General features: G+C 43.3%; 1 protein-coding gene across 1 annotated transcript in view; it reads left to right on the top strand.

The window, feature by feature from the left end:
* Positions 1–16,026, top strand: part of rimbp2a (RIMS binding protein 2a) — a gene marked incomplete at both ends in the record, with an annotated part of 60,336 nt that extends 44,310 nt beyond the window's left edge. Inside the window, 17 exons of the mRNA XM_083983442.1 lie at positions 403–560; positions 693–772; positions 937–1,046; positions 2,915–3,733; positions 4,009–4,032; positions 5,171–5,322; positions 6,437–7,222; positions 7,428–7,583; positions 7,895–8,041; positions 9,222–9,324; positions 9,732–9,860; positions 11,352–11,518; positions 12,349–12,517; positions 12,658–12,758; positions 13,087–13,158; positions 13,282–13,446; positions 15,799–16,026. Coding sequence (XP_083839568.1) covers positions 403–560; positions 693–772; positions 937–1,046; positions 2,915–3,733; positions 4,009–4,032; positions 5,171–5,322; positions 6,437–7,222; positions 7,428–7,583; positions 7,895–8,041; positions 9,222–9,324; positions 9,732–9,860; positions 11,352–11,518; positions 12,349–12,517; positions 12,658–12,758; positions 13,087–13,158; positions 13,282–13,446; positions 15,799–16,026 — 3,566 coding nt within the window. The remainder of the gene's footprint in view (positions 1–402; positions 561–692; positions 773–936; positions 1,047–2,914; positions 3,734–4,008; positions 4,033–5,170; positions 5,323–6,436; positions 7,223–7,427; positions 7,584–7,894; positions 8,042–9,221; positions 9,325–9,731; positions 9,861–11,351; positions 11,519–12,348; positions 12,518–12,657; positions 12,759–13,086; positions 13,159–13,281; positions 13,447–15,798) is intronic.
* Positions 16,027–22,660: the final 6,634 nt, after the last annotated feature.

Here is a 22,660-nt window from a genome sequence, read left to right on the forward strand (position 1 = left end):
TACTGTATAGCAGCACATGGTGTAAACCTGCAGAGCCAGCAGATACAGCCATATCAGCGATGTAGATTTATACAGTCTGGCACAGACCAAAGGTCTTTGAAGTGCTGGAAATCCTGTTTTATCTCTCTCTTCACTTGAAAGAGAGGGGGCTCTGATGCTTTTGTTCTAATGCATAATATTACTCACTCACAAACCAAGAACCCAGTGATGCAGTGCATCCATGTTGTCTTTTTCCCATGAGGACCTCAGTGGTGTTTAAGGACCAATGCATTGCAGATGTGAGTGTTGATGGGGATGGAATAGACTTTGCCATGAAGATCAATAGCTGTGCAATGAGCACCAAATGGGTAGAGAAGGATTGACAGTTGCTCTTCATTTGCTATGGAAATCAATGTCTCCCAGGCGATGAGAGCGCGGCTAACACGCCGCTACTGATCTCCCAGTTCTTGCCCTGCATGCCGGAGACTGGAGACAGAGAAGGACCAGAACTGCTGTCTGTCAAATCCAGCACCGTGATAACGGACCGCCCCAGCAGCCCTCGCCAGCTGACCTCATCAGAGGTGGGTCTGTGTGACAGCTCATCACTAAATTTCATCACATTATTACAAGCGCAGCAACATCACCCTGGATCTGGTTATGAAGGTAATCATGATTGATAATAATTAAATTTTGGTTCTGTTGTTAATCTATAGATGGAGGATGAGGCCAACCCATCACCCAGGTCCAAGCCTCGCTACACAGGCCAGGTCCGCCTTTGCACTGCCCGCTACAGGTGAATGAGACCAGCTTCCAGAGTCTGTTGATGTTATTGCACTTGATCTTTGTGAAGTTTATTAAGAGCCCCTTTGTAAACCTCAAACCTTTCATATTATCAAATGTAAGAAATAGGCTGCTGACCTAAGCGTAAAAGTGAATTGTTGATATTTTTCCTTCAAGTTATAACCCTTACGATGGACCAAACGAGCATCCAGAAGCCGAACTCCCCCTTGTTGCTGGAAAGTATCTGTACGTGTATGGAAACATGGACGATGATGGCTTCTACGAGGGTGAGAAGTAAAACAGGCCAACACAAGTGATGCATGTGAAGTTATCCTTGGGGTGGAGATGACATGGAAAATAATATTAACATTAACTTGAAAGCTGGTCTTAAGCAGGAAATCAAAGGAGAAATGCCAGGAAAAATGTCTCAGCAGACAAAAGATGACAGTAGAGCAGGAGGTGTCCTTTGTTGCTTTTCAAGTTCTGTGATTTTGCCTGAGTCAGTGTCTGCTGCTGTAGCAGAGTATGCCTGACAGTCCCAACAAGCGTGTGCATCATCATGTATTAATTACCTCACAATGAGACAAATGCCAAAAAGCATGTGTCAGCTCACAGTTGTCCCCTAGAGAATCTGATCCACTTACAATATTGAACTTTGCATCTACATGTGTTTTTTTTTTTTAAATAACCATGTCTCAGGAGCACACACTGTTGTAGTATGTACAATGACAAGTTCTCAATAATATATTTTGTATTCTTTCTTGTCACTGATGTACTGCATATGTGTGAGGTCGAAATATACGTTAACACAATAAGAACTTAATGTAAAAGTATTACAGGGCAGATACAGTGGTCATTGTACACATTACTACAAAAGTTGGTCTTAGGTTACATGCAAGTTACTTTGTGACATAGTTTTTGTCTTTGCAGTGTGAATGTATTTGGGTTAAGTTGCCATGATTTCCAAGACTGTTCCCATAGAGACATCAGGCATTTCGGTTTACTTTTTGAAAGCCCACATTAAAGTTGTTTGACCTCCTTTATATCTAACAAAATCATTAACGCACCTTGTAAGTGTTTAGTTGTAGTTGTAATTATTACTCACTTTTAAGTTTCACATGGTGATGCCCATACCTGCATGTATCTCACACATACATATATAGGATATGAATTTATTCTTAAGTGCACCAGTGTTACCAAAAATTCCTTTACACTTTTTTATAAGTGGTGATTGGAGTGATTCTCTTGTATAATCCCTTTAGAATTATGAAGGCTTCTCCATCAGAGGCAATCCTAATCCCTCTAGCTAGCAATCCTGCGCCCAGCACAGCGCGTCACAGCCACAGTAGTACTCAGCTGCAGTGATTCATTAGCTGTGGGCGGTGAGATTGCATGGCATCGTGGAGAAGCCTTGTATTTACCATGCAGGAGGGAGAATCAGGCCTCAGACCAAGCTGTTGTCAAGATGGGACCTCGGTCCCTTTTAGCTTGATGACTAATCCAGCTGGCCTCATCATCAGCACACACAAACAACACACATAGACACGGACACACACATGGTCTTAAGGTCCAGGCCTCTGTGGAAAAAGGGATTGAAGGACAAGATGATAGGGAGCTTTTTTGAAGACAAATTCTTCCCTTTGGGAGAGAAAGTACAGAGCAAATCTAAGTTGTTTCTTTTCTGCATTGACCACAACTACATCCTCAGGGGTGCTCCTGGAAATGTTCAAAAGCAGTGAACTTAGGTTCAAGTTCTTCGAAATGTTGAAAAGGAGTGTTTGCTCAGTTCTGTGTTTACTGGAGAGAGTACAAAAGAAGGCATCAGAGCACCAGTGGTACATTTTACATCTTAGGGAATAGTACATACTGTATATTTACAACTTTCTCGCCTCTCACTCTCTGACTCATTCCCACCTTGCAAGGAGAAAAAGCTCACGTATGATTATGTGTATTTATGTTACTGCTTTCCTTTTGTCTTGTAAGGATCCATTAGTGAAGCCTATTTTAACATTTGTAGGATGCCTCACACAGAGATAGCTGTTAAAGAGTGCTATTTACCGTTAGTCAGCTTCAGACCACCAGGAAATATAAACATAAAGTGAGAAGCATACAGCAGTTTCCTGCACATGTCTCTCTATGTATTTCTCTGTCACAGGGGAGCTGCTGGACGGCCAGCGAGGACTTGTCCCTTCCAACTTCGTGGAGTTTGTCCAGGACAAGGAAAAACTAGCAATTCAGGCTGGGGACGGAGGGGAGAACCTGGGCCCACTGGACCACACATCCCTGGCCTTGGTGCCAGTGGATGGAGGTGCCTCCCAGGATGGCCTCCTGGGTTCAGCTAATGCCTTGGTTCCCTGTAGCAATGGGACCGGGGGGCCGCTTGACCCTGAGGACCTGGCTGAAGATGTTGTGCCTTATCCCCGAAAGATCACCTTGATCAAGCAGCTGGCACGGAGCGTCATTGTGGCCTGGGAGCCTCCACTAGTGCCTTTGGGCTGGGGGAACATCTCTGGCTACAACGTGTTAATAGACGGTGAACTTCGTGCTAGTATACAGTACGGTGGCCGGACCAAGTGTTTGCTGGAGAAGCTGGACCTGGACGGCTGCGTTCACCGCGTGTCCGTGCAGAGCATCACCGACCGGGGCTTGTCAGACGAGCTGCGGTGCACCTTGCTGGTGGGAGCCAATGTGGTGGTGGCTCCGTGCGGCCTGCGGGTGGACGACATCCAGCGCGACACTGCCGAGCTCTCCTGGTTGCCTAGTAACAGTAACTATGGTCACACCGTGTTCTTGGATGGGGCAGAGCACGCTGTGATGAAGCCAGGAAGGTATAGACTACGCTTTCTCCACCTGAAGCCCCTGACGGTGTACAAAGTGACGGTGGCGGCACAGCCACACCAGGTGCCATGGCAACTGCCGCTGGAGCAGAGAGAGAGGAAGGAAGCTGGTGTGGAGTTCTGTACTCAGGCCGCAGGTCAGCAAAGCTAATTTACAGTATATACTAATTTATTATAGCTCCATGACAGACTTGTCAGTTGTATTTTATGTGTGCTCTTTGTGTTTAACAGTTCTGTAGTCTGTATGTAGGACAGATGGAGACTACAGACCGCTACCACTGTGTTTATGTCAGTTAACTGTAACGTCAGGTCTTATATGTAACGTAATGTCGGATCATATTTAAGTTGTTGCACTATGCTGCAGTAACACGTTGCCTTACCATGCCATTGTTGTGTATTGTATTTTGTCTAGGTCCAACACCATATTGCAGAACAGGTCAGAATGAAACATCAGTCCTTGGCTGGGTTTCTCATATGTCTCAGCACTTTCTACAAAAAGAAAACCAATAGGAAGAGATGACATAAGTGCTATGGCACTTTTGAAAAGAGAGTCATAATCATTACAAGACTAATTAGATTCATTAAAGGGTGTGGGCAAAATGGCATTTTGTTATGGTTTTGAGATTGAACAACTTTTCATCTACTAACGTTGTTGTCATTCATACAGTATCTAAATTCACACACACTTTGTTTTTTCAAACCAAATTCAAATGCAATTTTGCCCAAGTTTGCTTACTGCACCAAGCACATCACTAATTAGAGAACAGGCCTGCATCACAAGATACAGATCAGTTATTATTCTGATGAGTCATTTACTCAGCCTATAGCCTAGCCTAGAATAACCAGTTCTATATAAAGCAGTGCCCCTCCACTGCTCACTGAAATGACCATTTTGTATCAGTGTGCATTTGCTTCTGCTTGAATGCAGTTGTGCATGTTTTATGCAGTGATCCAGGAGAGTGGAAGACAAAGACTGGGCTGTAGTTAGTCTCTCTGGGTTGTGTCCTGCATGCTCAGACCACACTGTTTCTCAATGAGACCCAATGAGACCCATACGCCAGCACTTTTTTAATTTTAGCTTACCTTTCATCTTCTAATAAAATGTAGAATATGCTTGTCATGGTGAAGCAAGGAAATATTTTGTAAATTCATGAACACCAAGAGTGCTCAGTTTGATTATGGAACACCCTAGGTGAGCCACAATAACGTGTTGTAAATGTTTATGACATTTTATAAACACAATGTCTTGTGAATGTCCACCACCAGCAATGTTGCATTATCACAAGTATCCGCATGGACTGTGTATATGTACAAAGCACAAAGTAATGATAATGTAATTATTTCATACATTTAAAAATGTAGGGTAAAGTATGAATGAACTCAGTTTGTTGTTTCCTGAATCCTCCCACCCACTACCCCTTCTTGTATGTGGTGATTTCTGTGCATGGTTGTGAGTGTGCCCGTTTGTGCATTTGATGAATGCATCACACCCTCTCCTCCCCTCCCTCTTTATATGTTGGTGATATCTAAACAGTGAATCATGTTTTTCTTACACCTATCCTCTTACCTCCCAGGCCCCCCCATGCCTCCCCTCGACGTACAGGTGCTCTGTGGGCAGGCTCCAGGAGTCCTACAGGTCTGCTGGAAGCCTCCAATCCTCTCCCCCACAGGCACATCTAATGGGGCAAATGTCATAGGCTACGCAGTGTGCACTAAAGGACAGAGGGTGAGTTAGCAGGTGTTAGTATTACCAACCAGGACTATGCCCTAATTTCAGCTCAGTCTGTTAAAGGAGGTGTGGTGAGGGATGGTGGGGAGCTCATCTCAGGTTAAATGCCTCACTTATGGCAGAAAATATGTGTCTTTGTACAGTATCAGGCATTTAGAGGAACAGAATTCACAAGCATACGGGGTCCATATTTCAAAGGCCTACATGCAGTATGTGAATCACTGTATGAATTGTCTGATCCACTTCAAACATGAGAACATATCACAGATGGGCTCCTAACAGTCTCTGTCGTTGAATGTGGCATTATGTCATCAGGGCTCTCGACACACACAGCAGTGCCACCTACTTGTGATTCAGTATCAGTACAAGTCTCCCAGTGTGGGACCTGTAAAATGTCTTGGAAAGGTCTCTCACTCCCTCTGGTGACTGCCAGAGTAAATCAACACACAATATCTGAAAGTGGAAATCAACAGTGGGCCACATTGGGGTGCAGACTGCTTCTGTGCTGCAGTCAGAGTCCGAAAGTTGAAGTGTTTTTAAGTAGCGTTTTGCCTCCATGAGTGATGAGAGGGCAGGAAATGATTAAAGTTAGGTTCCTCCTTGTTACATGGTTATTTCAGCAAACTCTAGTGTGTGGAGGCCAGGAATTAAATGACAGGAAATGTATTATAAAATGGATTATTTGTTGAGAATGGCCAGTAGGATTGATTAGGTGACAGGAGAGCAGTCTGGGGCTGAGGAAGAAGCAGATAAAGTGAAGAGGGTAAGGGCAGAGGGTCTGGAGAACTGGGCTGGTTCACTGTGGTGTCTCAGCAGAGCAGGGGAGGGGCAGAAATCAGCCTGACTGTGTTGGTAAGTATAATCTAGCAGTGTAAAGGAGTAGCAGCCTAGTAATTAAAGCAGAGAAGATTGGTGATGATCAGCAGCTTGTCACCTGACATCTGCAGACCTGATCCCACTGTAACCAGAGCACAGGAAAGAGGGAGAGAGTTGGAAGCAGAGGGCGTGGCGAACCTGTGGGGATGTGATGATATTGTTGTACAGTAGTTGTAACCAAAATGATTAAACTGTCTGTGTCGATGCTGACATTTTATTTTCTGTTCCAATGCAGATAGCTGAGGTGTTGTACCCAATGGCAGACTATGTTACTGTGGAGTTGACGAGGATTCAGTGCCTGGAGGCCAGGGAGGTCATCGTCAGGACGCTGTCAGTACAGGGAGAATCCCAGGACTCCCAAGTCGCCACCATTCCAAACAACCTGCTTGTGCCTCTACCTCCGATCCCCCTGCCACCGCCAATGCACCCCCACCCTGGCCCCCCGCCACACCCTCATGCTCAACCCCACGTCCAATCCCCTCACCTCCCTCACGCCACGCCCCAGCTTCCCGCTCCGCCCCAGGCACACGGACAGCCGCTTTCACCCCATCCTCCCCACCCTCAACCCCATCCCAGACTTCCCCATCCAGGCGGACCGCCGCAACCCCAACTTCGGCCCCCACATCCACATCCTCAGCCCCAGCCCATGCACCTTCAGCCCCGTCCGCCCCATCAAGGTCCCAGGCCCCAGCACCAACTGCCTCTGCTGCCCCACCCCCAGCCCCACCCTATACCTCAGAGACCAGTAAGTGCCAGAGACCTGGATGCCAAAGAGCATGCGGCCCACCACGGGGGAGCTATTCCACCTGGCCAGCCCGGTTGGGACCCCACGCGCTCGCCCTCTTCCCAGCCTCCTGTGCCCATGCAAGGCCACACCCTTGAAGCCCCTCCCACCGGAAATCCACGCTCCCCCTCCCCACAAAGGATTCTACCACAGCCTCGTGGCACGCTCATCCCGGACACCATGGCCAAAGCCATTGCCCGAGACGCGGCACAGAGGGTGGCGGCAGAGAGTGGCAAGGTCTGCTGGAAATGGTCATGCTGAGATCAATCATCATATAGTATACATACTGATAGATAATAAACACAGAGCAGATTGTGTTGTCAAACTTGTAAAATCTAATAATCATGATTTCATCAGAATAACTGTTAATAAAATTCATTTTATTCATTTACAGTCGTTTCCACACCTCTGTCAACTTACATCATTTTCCCTATGTTTTCAGGGGGAGAGGAGGCAGGGCAGGTACGGAGAGCAGGGTCATTCATTCCACCAGCATCACTCTGATGAGGAAGAGGAAGATGAGGAAGGGTTTGCACGCGGCCGTCGGAGAGGACCTTCAGTCGACGAGTTCCTCAGAGGCTCAGAGTTGGGGAGGCCGGTAAGAACAACACGATGAGTGATGGACACTTGACCTTCTTTCCAGCCTCAACCTCCAAATGTGTTTTTCAATGGAAAACCTCCTTATGTGTGTGTGTATGTTTGAACGTGTGTGTGCATGCATGTCTGGGTGGTTGCATGCATACACTCCTGTGCCTGTGCGTGTGTGGGTGCGTGTGTGTGTGTGTTTACCTATCTATGTGTGTTTGGTGTGTGCATGTATGTTATGTATGTGGACTTAAACAATTGCGTCTGTGTGTTTGTTTGTTTGTGTGTGTGTGTGTGTGCGTGCGTGTGTGTGACTACCGAAAGCCTCACTATAGTCACAATGAAGATTATCACAGCGAAAGCAGCCGGGGCTCTGACCTGTCTGACATCATGGAAGAGGATGAGGAGGAGCTGTACTCTGAGATGCAGCTGGAAGAGGGACGTCGACGCAACTCGCACAACACACCCAAGGTGCAGTTCTTTGCACTTATTCTAAACCCAAGAGTCATAACCACCCAAATTGATTATTCTTTAGTGAACTGCACAGGCACAGATACTTCAACTGAGTCTGCTGCCTTGACTTGTGCTTGATATTGTGTTGTTAGTGTGTGTGCTGAGTTTAGATCAAATTTATATCAAAACCAAGAGAGGGAAAAATAAAGGGTTTGGTAGTGGTAGGCAGGAGGAAGTGGCTTTGGCTGTTTCATGAGCACAGAGATGAACAGCAAAAGAAAGGGACTGCGTTTGAATGTTTCAGCAACACAGAGAGAGAGAGACAGACTCGGAGTAAAGATCCTTACAGACGGCTTCCATTGTTGTCAGTGCTGCTCTTATGAATACACAAGGTTACTGGCTGCTGAGGTGATGGAGATGATGGTGGTTCAACCTTTTCTGTGATGGCTTGACGTGAGACCATGGCAACTTCAGAAACTACATGTACTGTACACTGAGGAGGATAAGCTTATTGAATTGTAGAATTTGAGCTGCATTATGTGACATTTATACATCAGTGGTGATAAATGCTGCTGTAGCAATAGATAACCAGTGGCTAATAAACTTGCTTTTGACCATGTCGTATCGCTTAAGACTGCTCTGTTTTAAGCTGCAACTCTCAGTACTTAGTTTTGTGAAGAGGTTTTACAGGCTGTGCTGCAGCCTGGTTGTTAGCAGGGTCGGAGATAGCCTGAAGCTGCTCGATGTCTGACAGCAGTTTTTAATGTTTCGGCACCTTGGGGAGAAACAGAGAGATTGAGTTTGAGCACGTTGGAGGGAGACATAGTAAGCAACTATGTTTGTCCAGTTTAGTGTTAATGATGGAGTGTAGAGAACAAACTTACCGATGTCTTAGACACATCCTTTTACCTTCTTTGTTTACTTTTTATTTTTTCTAAGTTCAAAGTGAGTAGTGTATTATTAGTATTTGCTTGATTTGGGGAAGGTAAAACTTCCTGTGGGCTCGTGAGTGTTTGAGTGTGTGTCTATGTGTCCGTGTTTCAGCGTGCCTGCCTGTGAGTGCTGCATGATTGTGTTTACATACAAATGTGTCAATGTCAGTTTTTTCACACCCTGTTGCAAGTTTGCCCACACGTCTGTGAGCAACTCATGAATGTCTAATGTCTGCAAATGGTCTGTGTGCTTATGTGCATTTCAGTCAAACACTCCTTCTGGAGGCGGCCATGACCGGGAACCTGGGAGAAGAAGCCATCATTGTGGTCCCCAACCTCAGAGGCGACCTCTAATGGTCCCATCCATTGGTCAGTATGAGCAGGAGGCTGTGGGGGAAGAGAAGGGAGAATTTCTTAGATTTTTTATTTTTATGTTGTCTGTGCATTAGTGCAGTAGTGTTTGTTCCTCTGTTAAAGCCTCCATGAGCTTCTGTGTGTCTCCAGATCACCTCTGTGTCTATGAACCATGCCCATTCCCTCAACTACATCAACACAAGTTCAATCTTTCAGAGATTATCATAACTGCTGTACACAATTGCACCACACAACAATACTAAAATATTCTTGGACACAGTAGTTCTTCACAGCTGCTTTCATGTGTACATTTGTTATGACTTGTGAGTTTTAGGTGGCAACACTTAGTTGACCTTTTTGGGAGGGGAAGTTTGTGCTTTTGCATTGTAACCCCATTACCCTCTAACTGGTGTTTCCCATAGAGGTAACCTCTGAGAATAACAGTGAGGGAAACCTCTCCCCCATCACCGAGGATGTTTACTATGGCAGAGTAGCTCGGCACAGGACGCGGTCATCCCACAGGCACATGGGCGGCACCAGGTCTCCCCATGGTATGTGCCTGCAGTCCTGTTTTTACCACCACAGCATGGCAATGGAAATGCCACCAGCAACTGGCAAATGGAAAACAGTAGCTGTGGACACTTGCAAGTGCCTGTTTCTCTGTCTTAAATAATACTAGTTATTATTATGCTTCCAGTTGAACAGCATGACTGCACTGCACTGAAATGGTGGACCCACTGGCAAGCCATACATGGGGTCCAGGATGAACGTTTTCACAGTTGCCGATGATAAATGATTGATTGATTGACTGCTCAGAGAATGCCTAATTCACTGCACTGAAGTACAGATGCCTGCTAAACCCCTCCCCTCTGTGGTCCAACCACACCCACTACACTTAGAACGGGAGCATTCGTGCATGAAAGGTTGAAGCGATAATAGTGATAGACACTGAAGAATGACTACACTGTCTTCATTGCTTTATGTGTTTTTTACATGTTTGAGTTTTTTTTAACACTTGACTTTAATGTGATTTGATCAGCTGCTGGAAATGCAGCTCTGCCTCATACTTCAACACATAAAACAATAATACAGTTACTGAGTCCCAGACCGGCATATCCAGACCTGGAAGCAACACCACATCATGCTTGTATTTTCAGGCATTTTAAAAAAGCACTGGCTCAACAGTCTTATACTCTGCAAGCTTGTGCATTTTTCTAAACATCCACAGCTTCCACAGCAACTCTGCCATTTCTGCTTTAGATCTGCTGCTACAAGAGTTGGCAAAACGTGGAACAATAAATATAGATACGTGCTTTAAGTCTTAGAAAGTGTTTTGACATGAAGTGAAAATAGACATGTGGAGTCGTTATCTTTAGAAGCACTTTTTTTTTGTAGCATGCACATCTGAGTCTTGTGTGTTTGTTATTGTCACATTCCTGAATCACTTCTGTGCATTGCACCATGTTTTGTCTTGCTCCCCATTTGTCTCTCAGTGCATAGGCAAACTTATGCAAAATTATAAATATAGATATAAATAAAAATGTAAAAAAAATAATAATAATACATGTGGGGTGTGAGAGTGTGTCGTGTGCGTGTGTGTATTTGTGAGTGCATGCAACAGTAAATGATTTGAAATAGTTGACTGAGCACAGATTTCTTCCTGCATGCACAGGCACAAATATGACTAGACAAGAAAATCTAATCTGTAATGCAGCACTGCATGAGCAAATCAATGAGACTTATTAAGATGAAAAATTTCCTTTCATTGATTTCCTCTGATTGAAGCATGGCAAAGATACATCACTTAGACCAGTGGATTTGCTCATTATAGAAGTGGTATATATAGAGGATGTATATTGGTTATCAATTGATTTCCAGGTTTTGTCACTTAGCCCTGAAATCTGCTCCAAATTCATGACCTGAGATAAGAATAAGCAAGATAAGAATAAAAAAAAATCTCTGATGAAGCAGCTGTTTTGTTGGATCATGTCTTGGCAGTCTTGTAGGATGACTTTGTTCTGGGTTTCTGTCATGTTTTAAAGATGGCTACAGGGATAGGGATCGCCGCTCTCCCACGTACTATGATGAGTCCGAGTCTGAGGAATCCTTCAGGATCTTTGTGGCCCTCTTCGACTACGACCTGTCCATGTCCCCGAACCCAGACGCAGCTGATGAGGAGCTGCCCTTCAAAGAGGGGCAGATCATTAGGGTGGGAGTTTAAAATCCACCTGGCCAGATTACACTCTACACACATACAGTACATTTTTCCACAACAAACTTGTTGTAGCTCATATACCCCTCTCCCAACGCTGAGAGACTCACAGAATCTCAACTATGAGCCTCAGAGTGAAGCCAGTCCCACCCAGCTGCCCATTAACTCCAATACAGGATAAGGAGCTGGCTTTTGAAAAGCAGAAGTGTCCCCTGTTTTTAGCTCGCAACACTGTCCACATAATTAACTCAACTAAAATGACATGAATGTGTTCAGGAGGGTCTTACGGCTCTGAGCATATAAAACTTTTGCTCATATTAGGTACAGCTTTGTCTTAAATTGGCAGGGTTTGACAACTGCATAGACCTATATATATGTATCCCTATGTCAGTTCGTAAAAACTAAGCAGTTAAAATCACCATGGCAACATCTGAGGGCAGGCTGACACATATGGTTCAAATCAAATTATTAGGAACATCTTAGGTGTTTGTGGTGTTTATCATCTACTTTACTGTCACACACCCAAGCAGACACTCACTCATGCACTTACACATACACACTCACACAAATGTGAACAGACAGCTTGACAGCTCCTTGATGTCATTGTTTAGAGATGATCATGTGCCTGTCTGACTAGCTCTCTCTGTACAATATGTGACTCTTGATCGGGGGGTTGATTCCCATGTTGACAGAGATCATGCCCCCTGTGGCACTCTCAAAATTTCTCTGAAGAAATGTTCTAGTTGTGTTTTATGACCATGATAAAGCAGATTCTATGTTTTAAAGCTGGCGTGTGAACTGTGCTCCATTACTGTCTTTGTTCCCAGGTGTATGGTGACAAAGACACAGATGGGTTTTACCGAGGAGAGGTGCGGGGCAGGATGGGGCTGATCCCCTGTAACATGGTGTCAGAGATCCGAGCAGAGGACGACGAGACCATGGACCAGCTCATCAAACAGGGCTTCCTGCCACTCAGCACCCCCGTGGACAGAATAGGTACTACACCAGCACACTCACACTCACAGACACTAGATCTGTGGGTTCAAAGAGAGTCAAACACAATCTGTTTAAATATTTGTGAAAGACAACATTAGATAGATACTTCCGGTTAAAATGTTGTCTATTCTCCCTTCCAGAGCAGAACAAAAGAGTACTCCGTCGAGATCAGGCCTCGAGGAGGATGGTGGCTCTGTACGACTACGACCCCCGAGAGAGCTCCCCAAATGTTGATGTTGAGGTATCGAAGGATGGACTGCCAACAACCACACATTAACTAACTACTACATACCTTACATTTATTCTCAACCTTTTTATAATTACACAGTGTTAGAACCTGTATGATATGTACTGAATATGTTTTTGGAACTTAAAACTGTCCAGGACAGACTGTTTAGAGATAATATAATATTTATGAAGACAAGTGAAGGACTATAGATTTATATATAGATAGATACTTATTTGATCCTAAGTTGAATTCGAAAGCATTACAATAAAAACCAACAGCAACTGTAGAAGAAAATAATTAATCGCATTCCTTGTATATCTGTGTCTCTGTCTCCTGATAGGCTGAGCTGACCTTCTGTGCTGGTGAAATCATCGCTGTGTGTGGAGATATCGATGAAGACGGCTTCTATTATGTGAGTGTTGTGTTTCCAGTCTCATACTGTACAGTGTACGACATGTGGTGTGAGATTCAGCGCGTTCAGCCTCATTTATTCCACCGTGTCATGTTTACTGCTCTTCCTCGTTTCCGTCCCCAGGGTGAGATCAACGGCCACCGTGGTCTGGTTCCCTCTAACTTCCTGGAAGAAGTGCCTGATGACGTGGAGGTGTATCTGACCGATACTCCATCCCACTACCCCCAGGAAGAGCCTGCAAACCGGCCCCCTGCCAACTGCGCCGCCAACGTCTCAGAGGGCAAACGGGTACATCATCATCGCCGCTCTCAGCGCTAGGCCCTGTGTCCATCCATCCTCCGTCCTCTCTCTTGATTTCCGTCTCTCGCTTCCTCCACTTGCCGTCTGTGTGCTGTTCATTGTGTGTGTTTGTCCATGTGGTGACAGTGGTGACTCTATACAAACTAACAACCCCCTCCTACCCGCCTCCTCCTCTGCCTCTGCCTCCTCCTCCTCCTCCTCCCCCCTCACCCTTTGGAAAAGGGGACAAAAATCCAGTGTTAACACCTTTCTGAGTCTCAGAGAAAGGAAGAAGCAAAGCCTGACATGGACAGAGAGAGGATAGACTGTGGGAGCTCTGCGGGTGATTTATGCATGTAGCACTGGTTAAGGAGGACTTGAAAAAGGCTCAACTCATTCCTCACACACACATAATTTGGTACCTCTTTGCACTGAAACACAAAATCAAATTGTGGTTGTTGTGTATAATAATGGTAAAAAAAAATAAGTGCTTTATTAACACATAAAAATTGCTACCCAATGACACTGAAAGAAATTATTTAAGAAGAAAAGTTTAAAGATGAAACAGAGATAAAGCATGCCTTTTTCAAACTTGATACATTTTCTAATAACTTTCTTGGCTCGACTTGCTGTATTTCCTTAAAGAGGCTTTGTTTCTTTATGTATATTGCACACACATCAAATCTATTTTTCAGCCATGTTGACAGTGGATAATGCCATGTTTGCTCTGAGCTCAAGAGACAGAACTAACCGCAGCACTGAGACATCCATACTGTATTGTTACAATGGAACAATAAAAGAAAAAATTGGATATTAAAAACATTCTTTTTTGTGCTCTGTGTTCATGTGTTGGTGGTGTTGTTGACGTTGGTGTTGTTGTTTTCAGTTGTCATAGTGGTGTGGGTTGTTTTTCTTTAACCGACGGTGACAATGCTGCCACATCTGATTTCTTTTTTGTTCTTCCTCACCCGCTTGGCAAAACAAAACAAACAAACAGAAGAAGATTGTTCATTTCACACCATAAATGGCTCTGTCTGCCTTGTACAGTAAGTCGGCAACTTGAGATACCAAACTCGCGACCTCTAATGCACACAGCTTGTGGTCACAGAAAAGCCTTTTATAAAAAGCCACGTAATGGAAGCACTTGTGTGTTTTGTTTCCTGATTAGATCACATCCAAAATGTATTCCCCATACTTTTGGTGTTACCAAAAATGATGTGGTACATTATCAAACTTTTACATAATGATTTATTTTACGACATATCTGTGTCCAGTTTGCCTTCCAATTGCTTTATATTTATGGTCCATTATTGACAAGAGTCTGAATGATCCAGACTCAAACTATCATCTTAATGTGTACAGATGCATCACTGTGTATCGACTGCTGCATTAGATGAGAAGCCTGGTATCTACAGTTGCGTCCCTGGGTGTTGTACTGTATATGATCGTACTCTATGTTCCCTTCTGGCCTACTGATGGTGGACCTCTCCAGCTCTGTGGTGTGCTAATGTCGTGCTCAGCATTTGATGGCTTCCTCCTCAGTGTTTCTTCTACATGTGTGTGTGTGTGTGTGTGTGTGTGTGTGTGTGCGTGTCTATGAAAACATGTGAAAACTGTCAATTTAGCAGAGACTAACAGTCAGACAGATGATAATCTAGTGTGTTGTGTTTAAAATATTAGTTATAGTTTGAATACTGTTTTAAAGGCATGATTGGAGCAGGTTACAGAGTGGACTTGGATTGTTTGAGAGACAGAGGGTAGATATCATCGCCAAGGCTGCACAGTCTTATCATTTAGAAATTGTTATTTCATATTTTAATCGTCAAAAAAAGTTATTTAACAATCAAAATCACAAATTATCTGCATCACGACTGTCTAACTAGTTGACAGAGGCGTCTATCAGAAAACACACTGCCCAACTCGTGACTCGTGAACCTTGTCCATTTAAAACCAGTGACAAAAACAGTGAAGGAAAACTAAATACAGGAACATTTCATGACAAATAACTAAAACTATTTGTTTTTAATAAATACTGAGTTCATGTAGGGCACTGTTGTTCAGAGTAAGAAGCTGATACAGAGAATTTTTTTTTTTTTATGTAATAGTTTGCCCATGATCGTGACCTTTCAACAATTTGAAGCAGAATCTATTTTAAAGGATTTTGAGGGACTAAAAGCAGCTGCATTACATTGATTCATAACACTAAGTATTACCACACTCAAGTACAAAGGTACAAACTGCTGCCTGCACCGAAGGCCAATCCACCTTGAAAAGTACTAGTCTTCTGTATAAGAGTCTTGGTTCTGTTGTAATACGCTGCCCCATGCCTCCACACTTCCTCCCCACCGCCTCTCTCCTCAGGTCACCACAGAAACCACAGACACAGCCGACAACGACGCCACACCCGTGCGAGCCCCGTCCCCCATTGTCCGCCCCCTCCTGCCGGGCACCATGAGACCCCTCAGCCCTTCGCGGGCCCCCCACATCCCGCTGGACCCCCGGGACTCTCAAGACCTGGCAAACAAGAAGAAGAAAGGACTACTTTCCAAGGGGAAGAAACTGCTGAAGAGACTCTCCCCTGTGAAATAATGAAAACACAAACAAACCAACATAAGAAAAAGCATAAATGTACAATATGTGCACATGCCAGGCTCTGTATATTGCATCCATACAATCAACTCTGATCCAACAACACATGACAGAGAGGATGTGAGCTTTGTCTCCTGGACTGCATGAGCCTATTTGAATATAACCGGTGATAAAAAAAATAAAAATAAATCATACATGTTTGGTGATGGATACAAATCAACTAAATTATGTACAGTGCAGTGCCAAAATTAAGAGACCTGCAGACACAAGAAACATATTACTGTGATGTATTTTAAATCAAAAAAACTTCAAAACAAAACAAAAAACTAGGATTTTCATGACATGTATTTTTTTCCTCTTTTCTGTATCATTATAGCCAGGAAAAACTTTACATTTATTTCAAGCAGGGTAGCTGTGAAAACAAAGCATCTGGTTACATTTAAGTTTCCAACAGGTTTTTCTCAGCCAAGAAGAAACAAAACAAAAAAAACGATAAAAAAAATAAATAAAAATAAAATAAAAAACATCACTTTTTCTGGAGTATTGATGTCACTACAAGGAACCAGACATCATACTCCTCCAAGAAAAATCTCAAATAGACTACACTGTTATTGAGGCATTCTGTGAAGTAATGCTGGCTGCTAACACAAAGGCTTTATTCAGTGCAATATCATAGAGGTGGTAGCATATGTGGGGAGGAAAGGAGAAACATCCCCACATGTACCTGTGATTCAGCAGACAGGCGTTTTTCTGATGATGAAAGCAACAACAAACAGAAGAGCAGATCGGCAACAGGGCATTAATGTCAGAAACACCGGGCGAGCTTAGCTGTCTCAGTGGCCTTTCTCAAAAACAGCAACAACAATATGTGCATGACATTCCTCGTTTGATTACAAGGCTGATTTTACACCAGGTTTTTGTTTCTGTGACGGTTTTCGCTCGTGCTTTGTCACTTTTGAGAATTAGGTAAGAGCGGAGGTATTTTGCTTGTCCAAGCTGTCAAACTGTCATGAAACGCCTAGTTCAAGACTAAATTTGGTGTCTGTCTTCCTATTGCACAAAGGTGGGTGTTTTTGTCAGATGGTTGGTGAATGACATGTTCTGTGTGCCTGTGTGTGTGTGCGTGTGTGCGTGTGTATGTGTGTAAAGGCAGTATGCGATGCATTCATGTTTTGCACCTTTCATGTTTCTTGTTCACTAATTTATTTTATTTTATTTCATTTTATTTTTCTGACGGAGAGGCCATGTAGTTATTGGTCCTGTGATCTTGTGATGTGCTGCTACCTCCATTGCCTGTGCACTGTTTAGTTCTGTTGTCCCATGTTGATATAGAGGGCCAATGCTAAAGCCTCATATAGAAACTCTAATCAAAATGGCAAACGCGTGGATTGTGCTCTGGTTCTGTTGCATGTACCTGAGGTCTGTGGAGACAAATACTAACTTATTTAACTTGAGTATACATTTTGTATCCTGGAAACATTTATGCTCTACATGACTTGTATACTGTAAGGTCTGACTCTATACCATACAAAGCTTGTATAGGGAATCTGGTACGGATCAGATTTTTTTTTACTTCATTCCTATGATCTTGGATAATCTTATGAATTATGTGCTGTAGTGCCACTATGCTGCTGTTGCTCCATTGACTAATGCTTGATATTCAATCAAGTCTTGAGAAAAGAAAAAAAAAAACTATTTGCATAATGCCACTAAAAGAATTGCAACAGAAAATATGATCAGATCAGGAGGAATTATGTCATATTCAGTCTGTACACTGTCTATGAAATCTGTTTCTTATTCAATTTATTGACAGTGTAAAAGCTCCAAAAAATGTGTGACAGATCAGGCTGCACTGAGAGTGAAAATACAGCACCCAAATCTTAATTCAAGCGTCTATGTGATTAGTGACACTGACTCTTAGCATTTCAGTTGTTTGTTTTTACAATTGTTTGGAAGTCTATTAAAGGTTTGGCACCAATTCAGGTGATAAACCTTATTTGAATTCTGTAATTCAGCATGAATTGGCACATTTTCCATATCTCACACACATTCACACGCATCCTGCCACAGCCAGGATTTCAATTTCAGCTACTGAGAAATGTTTGGTGTTTTTTTATTTATTTATTTTTTTTAGGTAAACTGGAAATAAAATGAGAAAATCTGCAGCCTGGAAAGTTCATTCAGTTTTGTACAGAAACCTGGATGTGACAAAAACTTCTTTTTTTTCCTATCATCATTCAAACTGCAATGCTAATCTTCAGTCTCACTGATCACATTAATGTGTATTTGTTGAATAGTTGAAACACAACTTGCTCACCTCTTATTTGGCTAATGCTATTATCTATTTTATTATGTAAGATCATGGGAGTACCATTTTTATATATAACTTGCATTACTGAGAGGAAGAGTCTGCAAACTGTACCAACATTTTGTGCTGTGGTGTGGTGGTGAATAAAAGCACTCAAGAACTCAATTACAAACAGGAGGGATAGCTTTAATAATTTAAATATTCTCTCTGTTTAGTTTTGAATGTCCTTTTTATCCTGTTAATCTCCAGTTGTCCTTTCTGTCTTATTGCACTTGAAGGATGAGTCAGTTCTGAGTTTATTGTGTGAAATATTTTGTTTATATTATTGATGAAATGACAATGATGAGAGAGGGTTGCCAAAAAGGAATGTAGGAAGAGTTCAGGAACAGGTTTACACTGATTATGTTTCCAAAGGTGTTTAGTTTCTCATTCAGTCTTTCACGCAGTTGAAACCATATGGTGTCCCAATACCAAAATCATTCTCTTGTGAATGGGTGTAGTGTCTCTAAACACTGTAGCTCTTTTGTACTTTGATCCATTTGTAGGTAATTTATAAATGTTTCTACTTGATTTTACGACAGCCTTTTTTTTAGTGCACTGAGATTTTTCCTCTCCCTGTAAAAGACTGCAAGCATTCTCCATAGTGTCCTTTGAAATCAGATGTATCAGTCCACCGTATGTGCTTGCTTTGTGAATCAAAGTTAAAAAAAAAAAAAAGTAAAGAAGACAAAAAAGAGAAATCATTGGACAGTATTTATGGTGATTAATTGTGTGTGGGTGTGCATGTGAAAAAAATACAACTTTTATATCTAAATTAAATTTGATATTTTTTAGAAAATAATTGTTCATCTTCATTTGTGTGTCTTGTTTCTTCAGTATGTTTTCACTGAAGGGACCACGTCACTTAATTGCTGTACATATTTGAAAGTAGTGGGAAGAGGTATGAATTTATTTAACTCCATACAGTATACATATACAACGTTTTTATGGAATGCCTTTTTTAAAATAAAAAATAAGTAAATAAATAGATAATTTCATGAATAAATAAAAATAAATTAATCAGGTAAATGTATACATATATAAATAAATCTATTGTTTATTGATTAACTTATTTTTTGTCTTTTATTTTTATTTTTTTTAATAACATTTATTCATTTCAGGATACTATTATTTCTTATCTCCAAATTTAATTCCCACCTTTTTTATTTCCATCCACAATAATGAAATGAGGGGGCGTCATCGTCATTGAGAATGTGTGTGTTATTTATCTGCCATAGAGTTAGTTTCAGCTAAAGCAAATGGAGATTCCTTATATGGATCAACATGGAATCAGATTGGTAAAGTTTTAAGCTGTAATTAATTCATAAAGGTTTCTGCAAAGGGAGAAAAATTTCATGTCACATCTTCAAATCCCTCATTGATGGGTTGGGATTTATTTTAATTCTCTCCAAATCACACAAATTAATGGAGGTAATATTTTAAAATGTGCATTAAATGCTTTATGTATCTCACATACTGTAATCTGGTCAGTCAGCCACCTGAAATGATGTACGAACCTGAGCCCTACACATACTTTATTGAACATATTTTAGGGCTTGTGATTTAGGATCAATATTAGACATCTCGGTTCAGGTTCAGGTTCAGGTTCAGGTTCATTTTTATTTAGCACACATTTTGAAGCAAATAACAGCAAAATCTCTGTGTCACGGTTTATTTTTTTGTGGCATCTAATCACAGCCATCTGCAGAGTAATATGCTTCTTGTCAAATAAATGAACAGAGAACTGAGACTTGACCGACTATTAGTGGCTCTTATGGGCAGAGGGCTTGTCGATAGAAGCTATGTTCTAATGGGTGCACTCAAATGTATTCCAGCTGTTTCTCTCTCAGAGGATTTTCTGGTAATTGAGGCACATTCACTACATAAAAAGTTTGCTCTAAATGTGTAGCCCAAAAATGGAAGAGTGCACTTAGGCCGAGTGTTTATCACAAATACTTTGCTTTGTCATTGGTTGCATATTACACTTCAGTAAATATTCTGTGGAGCTTCACAACTGAAAAGGTTTCTGACAAAACAGTTCCACACATTACAAATCATCAATTACAGTACACGTTTTCATTCAAACCTTACAGAGTCTCCTGCAGCAGTCCCCTAACCCCCTTTCCAGCATCACCTACTGCTGAGGGATCTAGTAGCAAGTCAGTGTTAAGCTGAATGCTAATAACTGTTTTCTGTGTTTTGCTGTTTAGTATTCAAAGTGCTATTGAAGGATTCAATTGTGTTGGTGAAAGTGGTGTTTCCACCCGCCCTCTCACAGCTCAGTTGTGGTTGGTTTTCGCCTACAATTGTGGCCTTGATTGTGACTCCGGAGGAGTGCCCTTCTGCCCAGTGTAAGGTCAGGGATGGCTACATCTACAGGGCCTACAACATGGTAGCACATGTCGGTCGCCTTGGGAACACTCTCTCCCACTTCTTGCCCTGTCAGCATCGATGCAGGATGCACAGGTGGATGTGATGATGCAGTCTGTGACACATGACTGGCACCCGTCATGTTTGGCTGGTACAGCCACCTCTAATGAAGGCTACTCATAAGGTCCTGTGCCTGGTGTCAGCTGAACCTGGGATCTGCTGCTCTGCAAGTACCGGACCGCACTGCGAAGGCAGGTGGGGCCAAGCGGCGGCTCGCAAAAGAGTCTACTTCCAGCAGGCCAAGAGCTTTTCCATCTACCTGTTGGGCTCCTCCACAACCGCCTCTCCAGAGTGGCCAGCGTACTTCGTGGCTGAACACAAGGAAGCTAGCAAGTGACTTTCTTCCCACCTTGCACCACTCAAACCTCAGGACTCCAAGCCCGACCACCGTCCTTCTGGCTCTTCCAAGTGCCGTGGGCCACGTGGCCGGTGGTTGGCTGCTTCCCTCGGTGGCAGCTCTGACACTCGGCTACCTGCTTACCAGATCCCTGGGTATAGTTGCCACCTTGACCCACGAATTGCAGTTTTGACACCGGCCCCCAGTCTTCGGCTGAATCAAGAAGACAGTCATCAATGATTTGGCCAAGGCCCTGGCCTTATCCCAGGAGATGTCCGCCCCCCTGGACAAGGGCGCCATCATATCAGTGGACCTCCTGTTTCAGCCTGGGGTGTTCTACTCGACCTACTTTATTGTCCGCAAGAAAGACGGCGGACTCCCCTGACCTTCCGCTGACCACAGCAGACGCTCTGTGTGCGATAAGTAAGGGCAAATGGTTCACATCCATAGATTTAAAAGATGCATACCTGCATACATCGCAGATCGTCATCATGCCTTCCTGCAGTTTGCCTTTTGGTTTGCATTTCAGGCACCTCTGCAGGCTGGAGGCAATGCATTTTCTACCATATTTGGATGACTGGCTGTTGCATGCCTTTCCTGGGCCCAGGTGGTCCAGGATATGACTCGTCTTCTGATGCATGCGGCCCGGCTGGGCCTCACGGTCAACACGGAGGAGAGCTGCCTGATCCCAACCCTGGACTCAGATCCTATCGGGGCCTACCTGTCAAAGAGACGTGTGGACAACATCCTCTCCTTTTCAAGAGAGGCAAGCAGCTGTCTTTCGTCCAGTTACTGCAGTTGATGGACAAGGTGACAGCTGCATCAACTGCCATACACCTCTTGCCTTTTGTCATTATGCCCCCTCCAGATTCGGCTGAAGAGCTTTCACCCGGACCCCAACTTACACAGGCACAAGCTGATCAGGGTGTGAGAGAAACAGGGCATTCCTGCCAGGGATGTGCCTCTGGGTGCTATCCCTTCCTTTCTAGAGGCTGTTATAACAGATGCATCGCTCAGAGTGGGGTCCATTGTAACTGTGGTTCTACGAGTCCTGAATAACAGTGCTCAGTCACTCAGAATCCTTGTGCACTCGTGAGCAGATTTTGGGAGCCAAAATCACCTGCTGACACCTGGAGATAAAGCCTCCCGGAGGTCATGCAGCAGTCATGGGTGTTGATATTCATACTCGACATGGGCTAAGCGGGTGGAGTTATCCAGTGCTTAAAGCACTGCCTCTGGTGGTCATCTGGGACTCATAGAACTGTAACTTTCGTTAAGTGGTGCTGTAAGCTGCCACTCAGGACAGAACATAGATAACTTTCAACAAGGCATTAGACAGACGAGGACTCAATGCAACAACAAACTGAACTGAGAGTGAACTGCTGTTAAATGAGATCTGAAGTCTAACAGATGGACCGGGTTGTGCTGACTCTCATCCATTACTCTCTGACTGGAGGGGAAAAAACTCAGTCTTGGTAAGATACAGTGAGTGAGCCAGCATGAATCAGTTCACAATGAGA

Source organism: Trachurus trachurus (assembly GCF_905171665.1).
Source record: "Trachurus trachurus genome assembly, chromosome: 12".
NCBI classification, from domain to species: domain Eukaryota; kingdom Metazoa; phylum Chordata; class Actinopteri; order Carangiformes; family Carangidae; genus Trachurus; species Trachurus trachurus.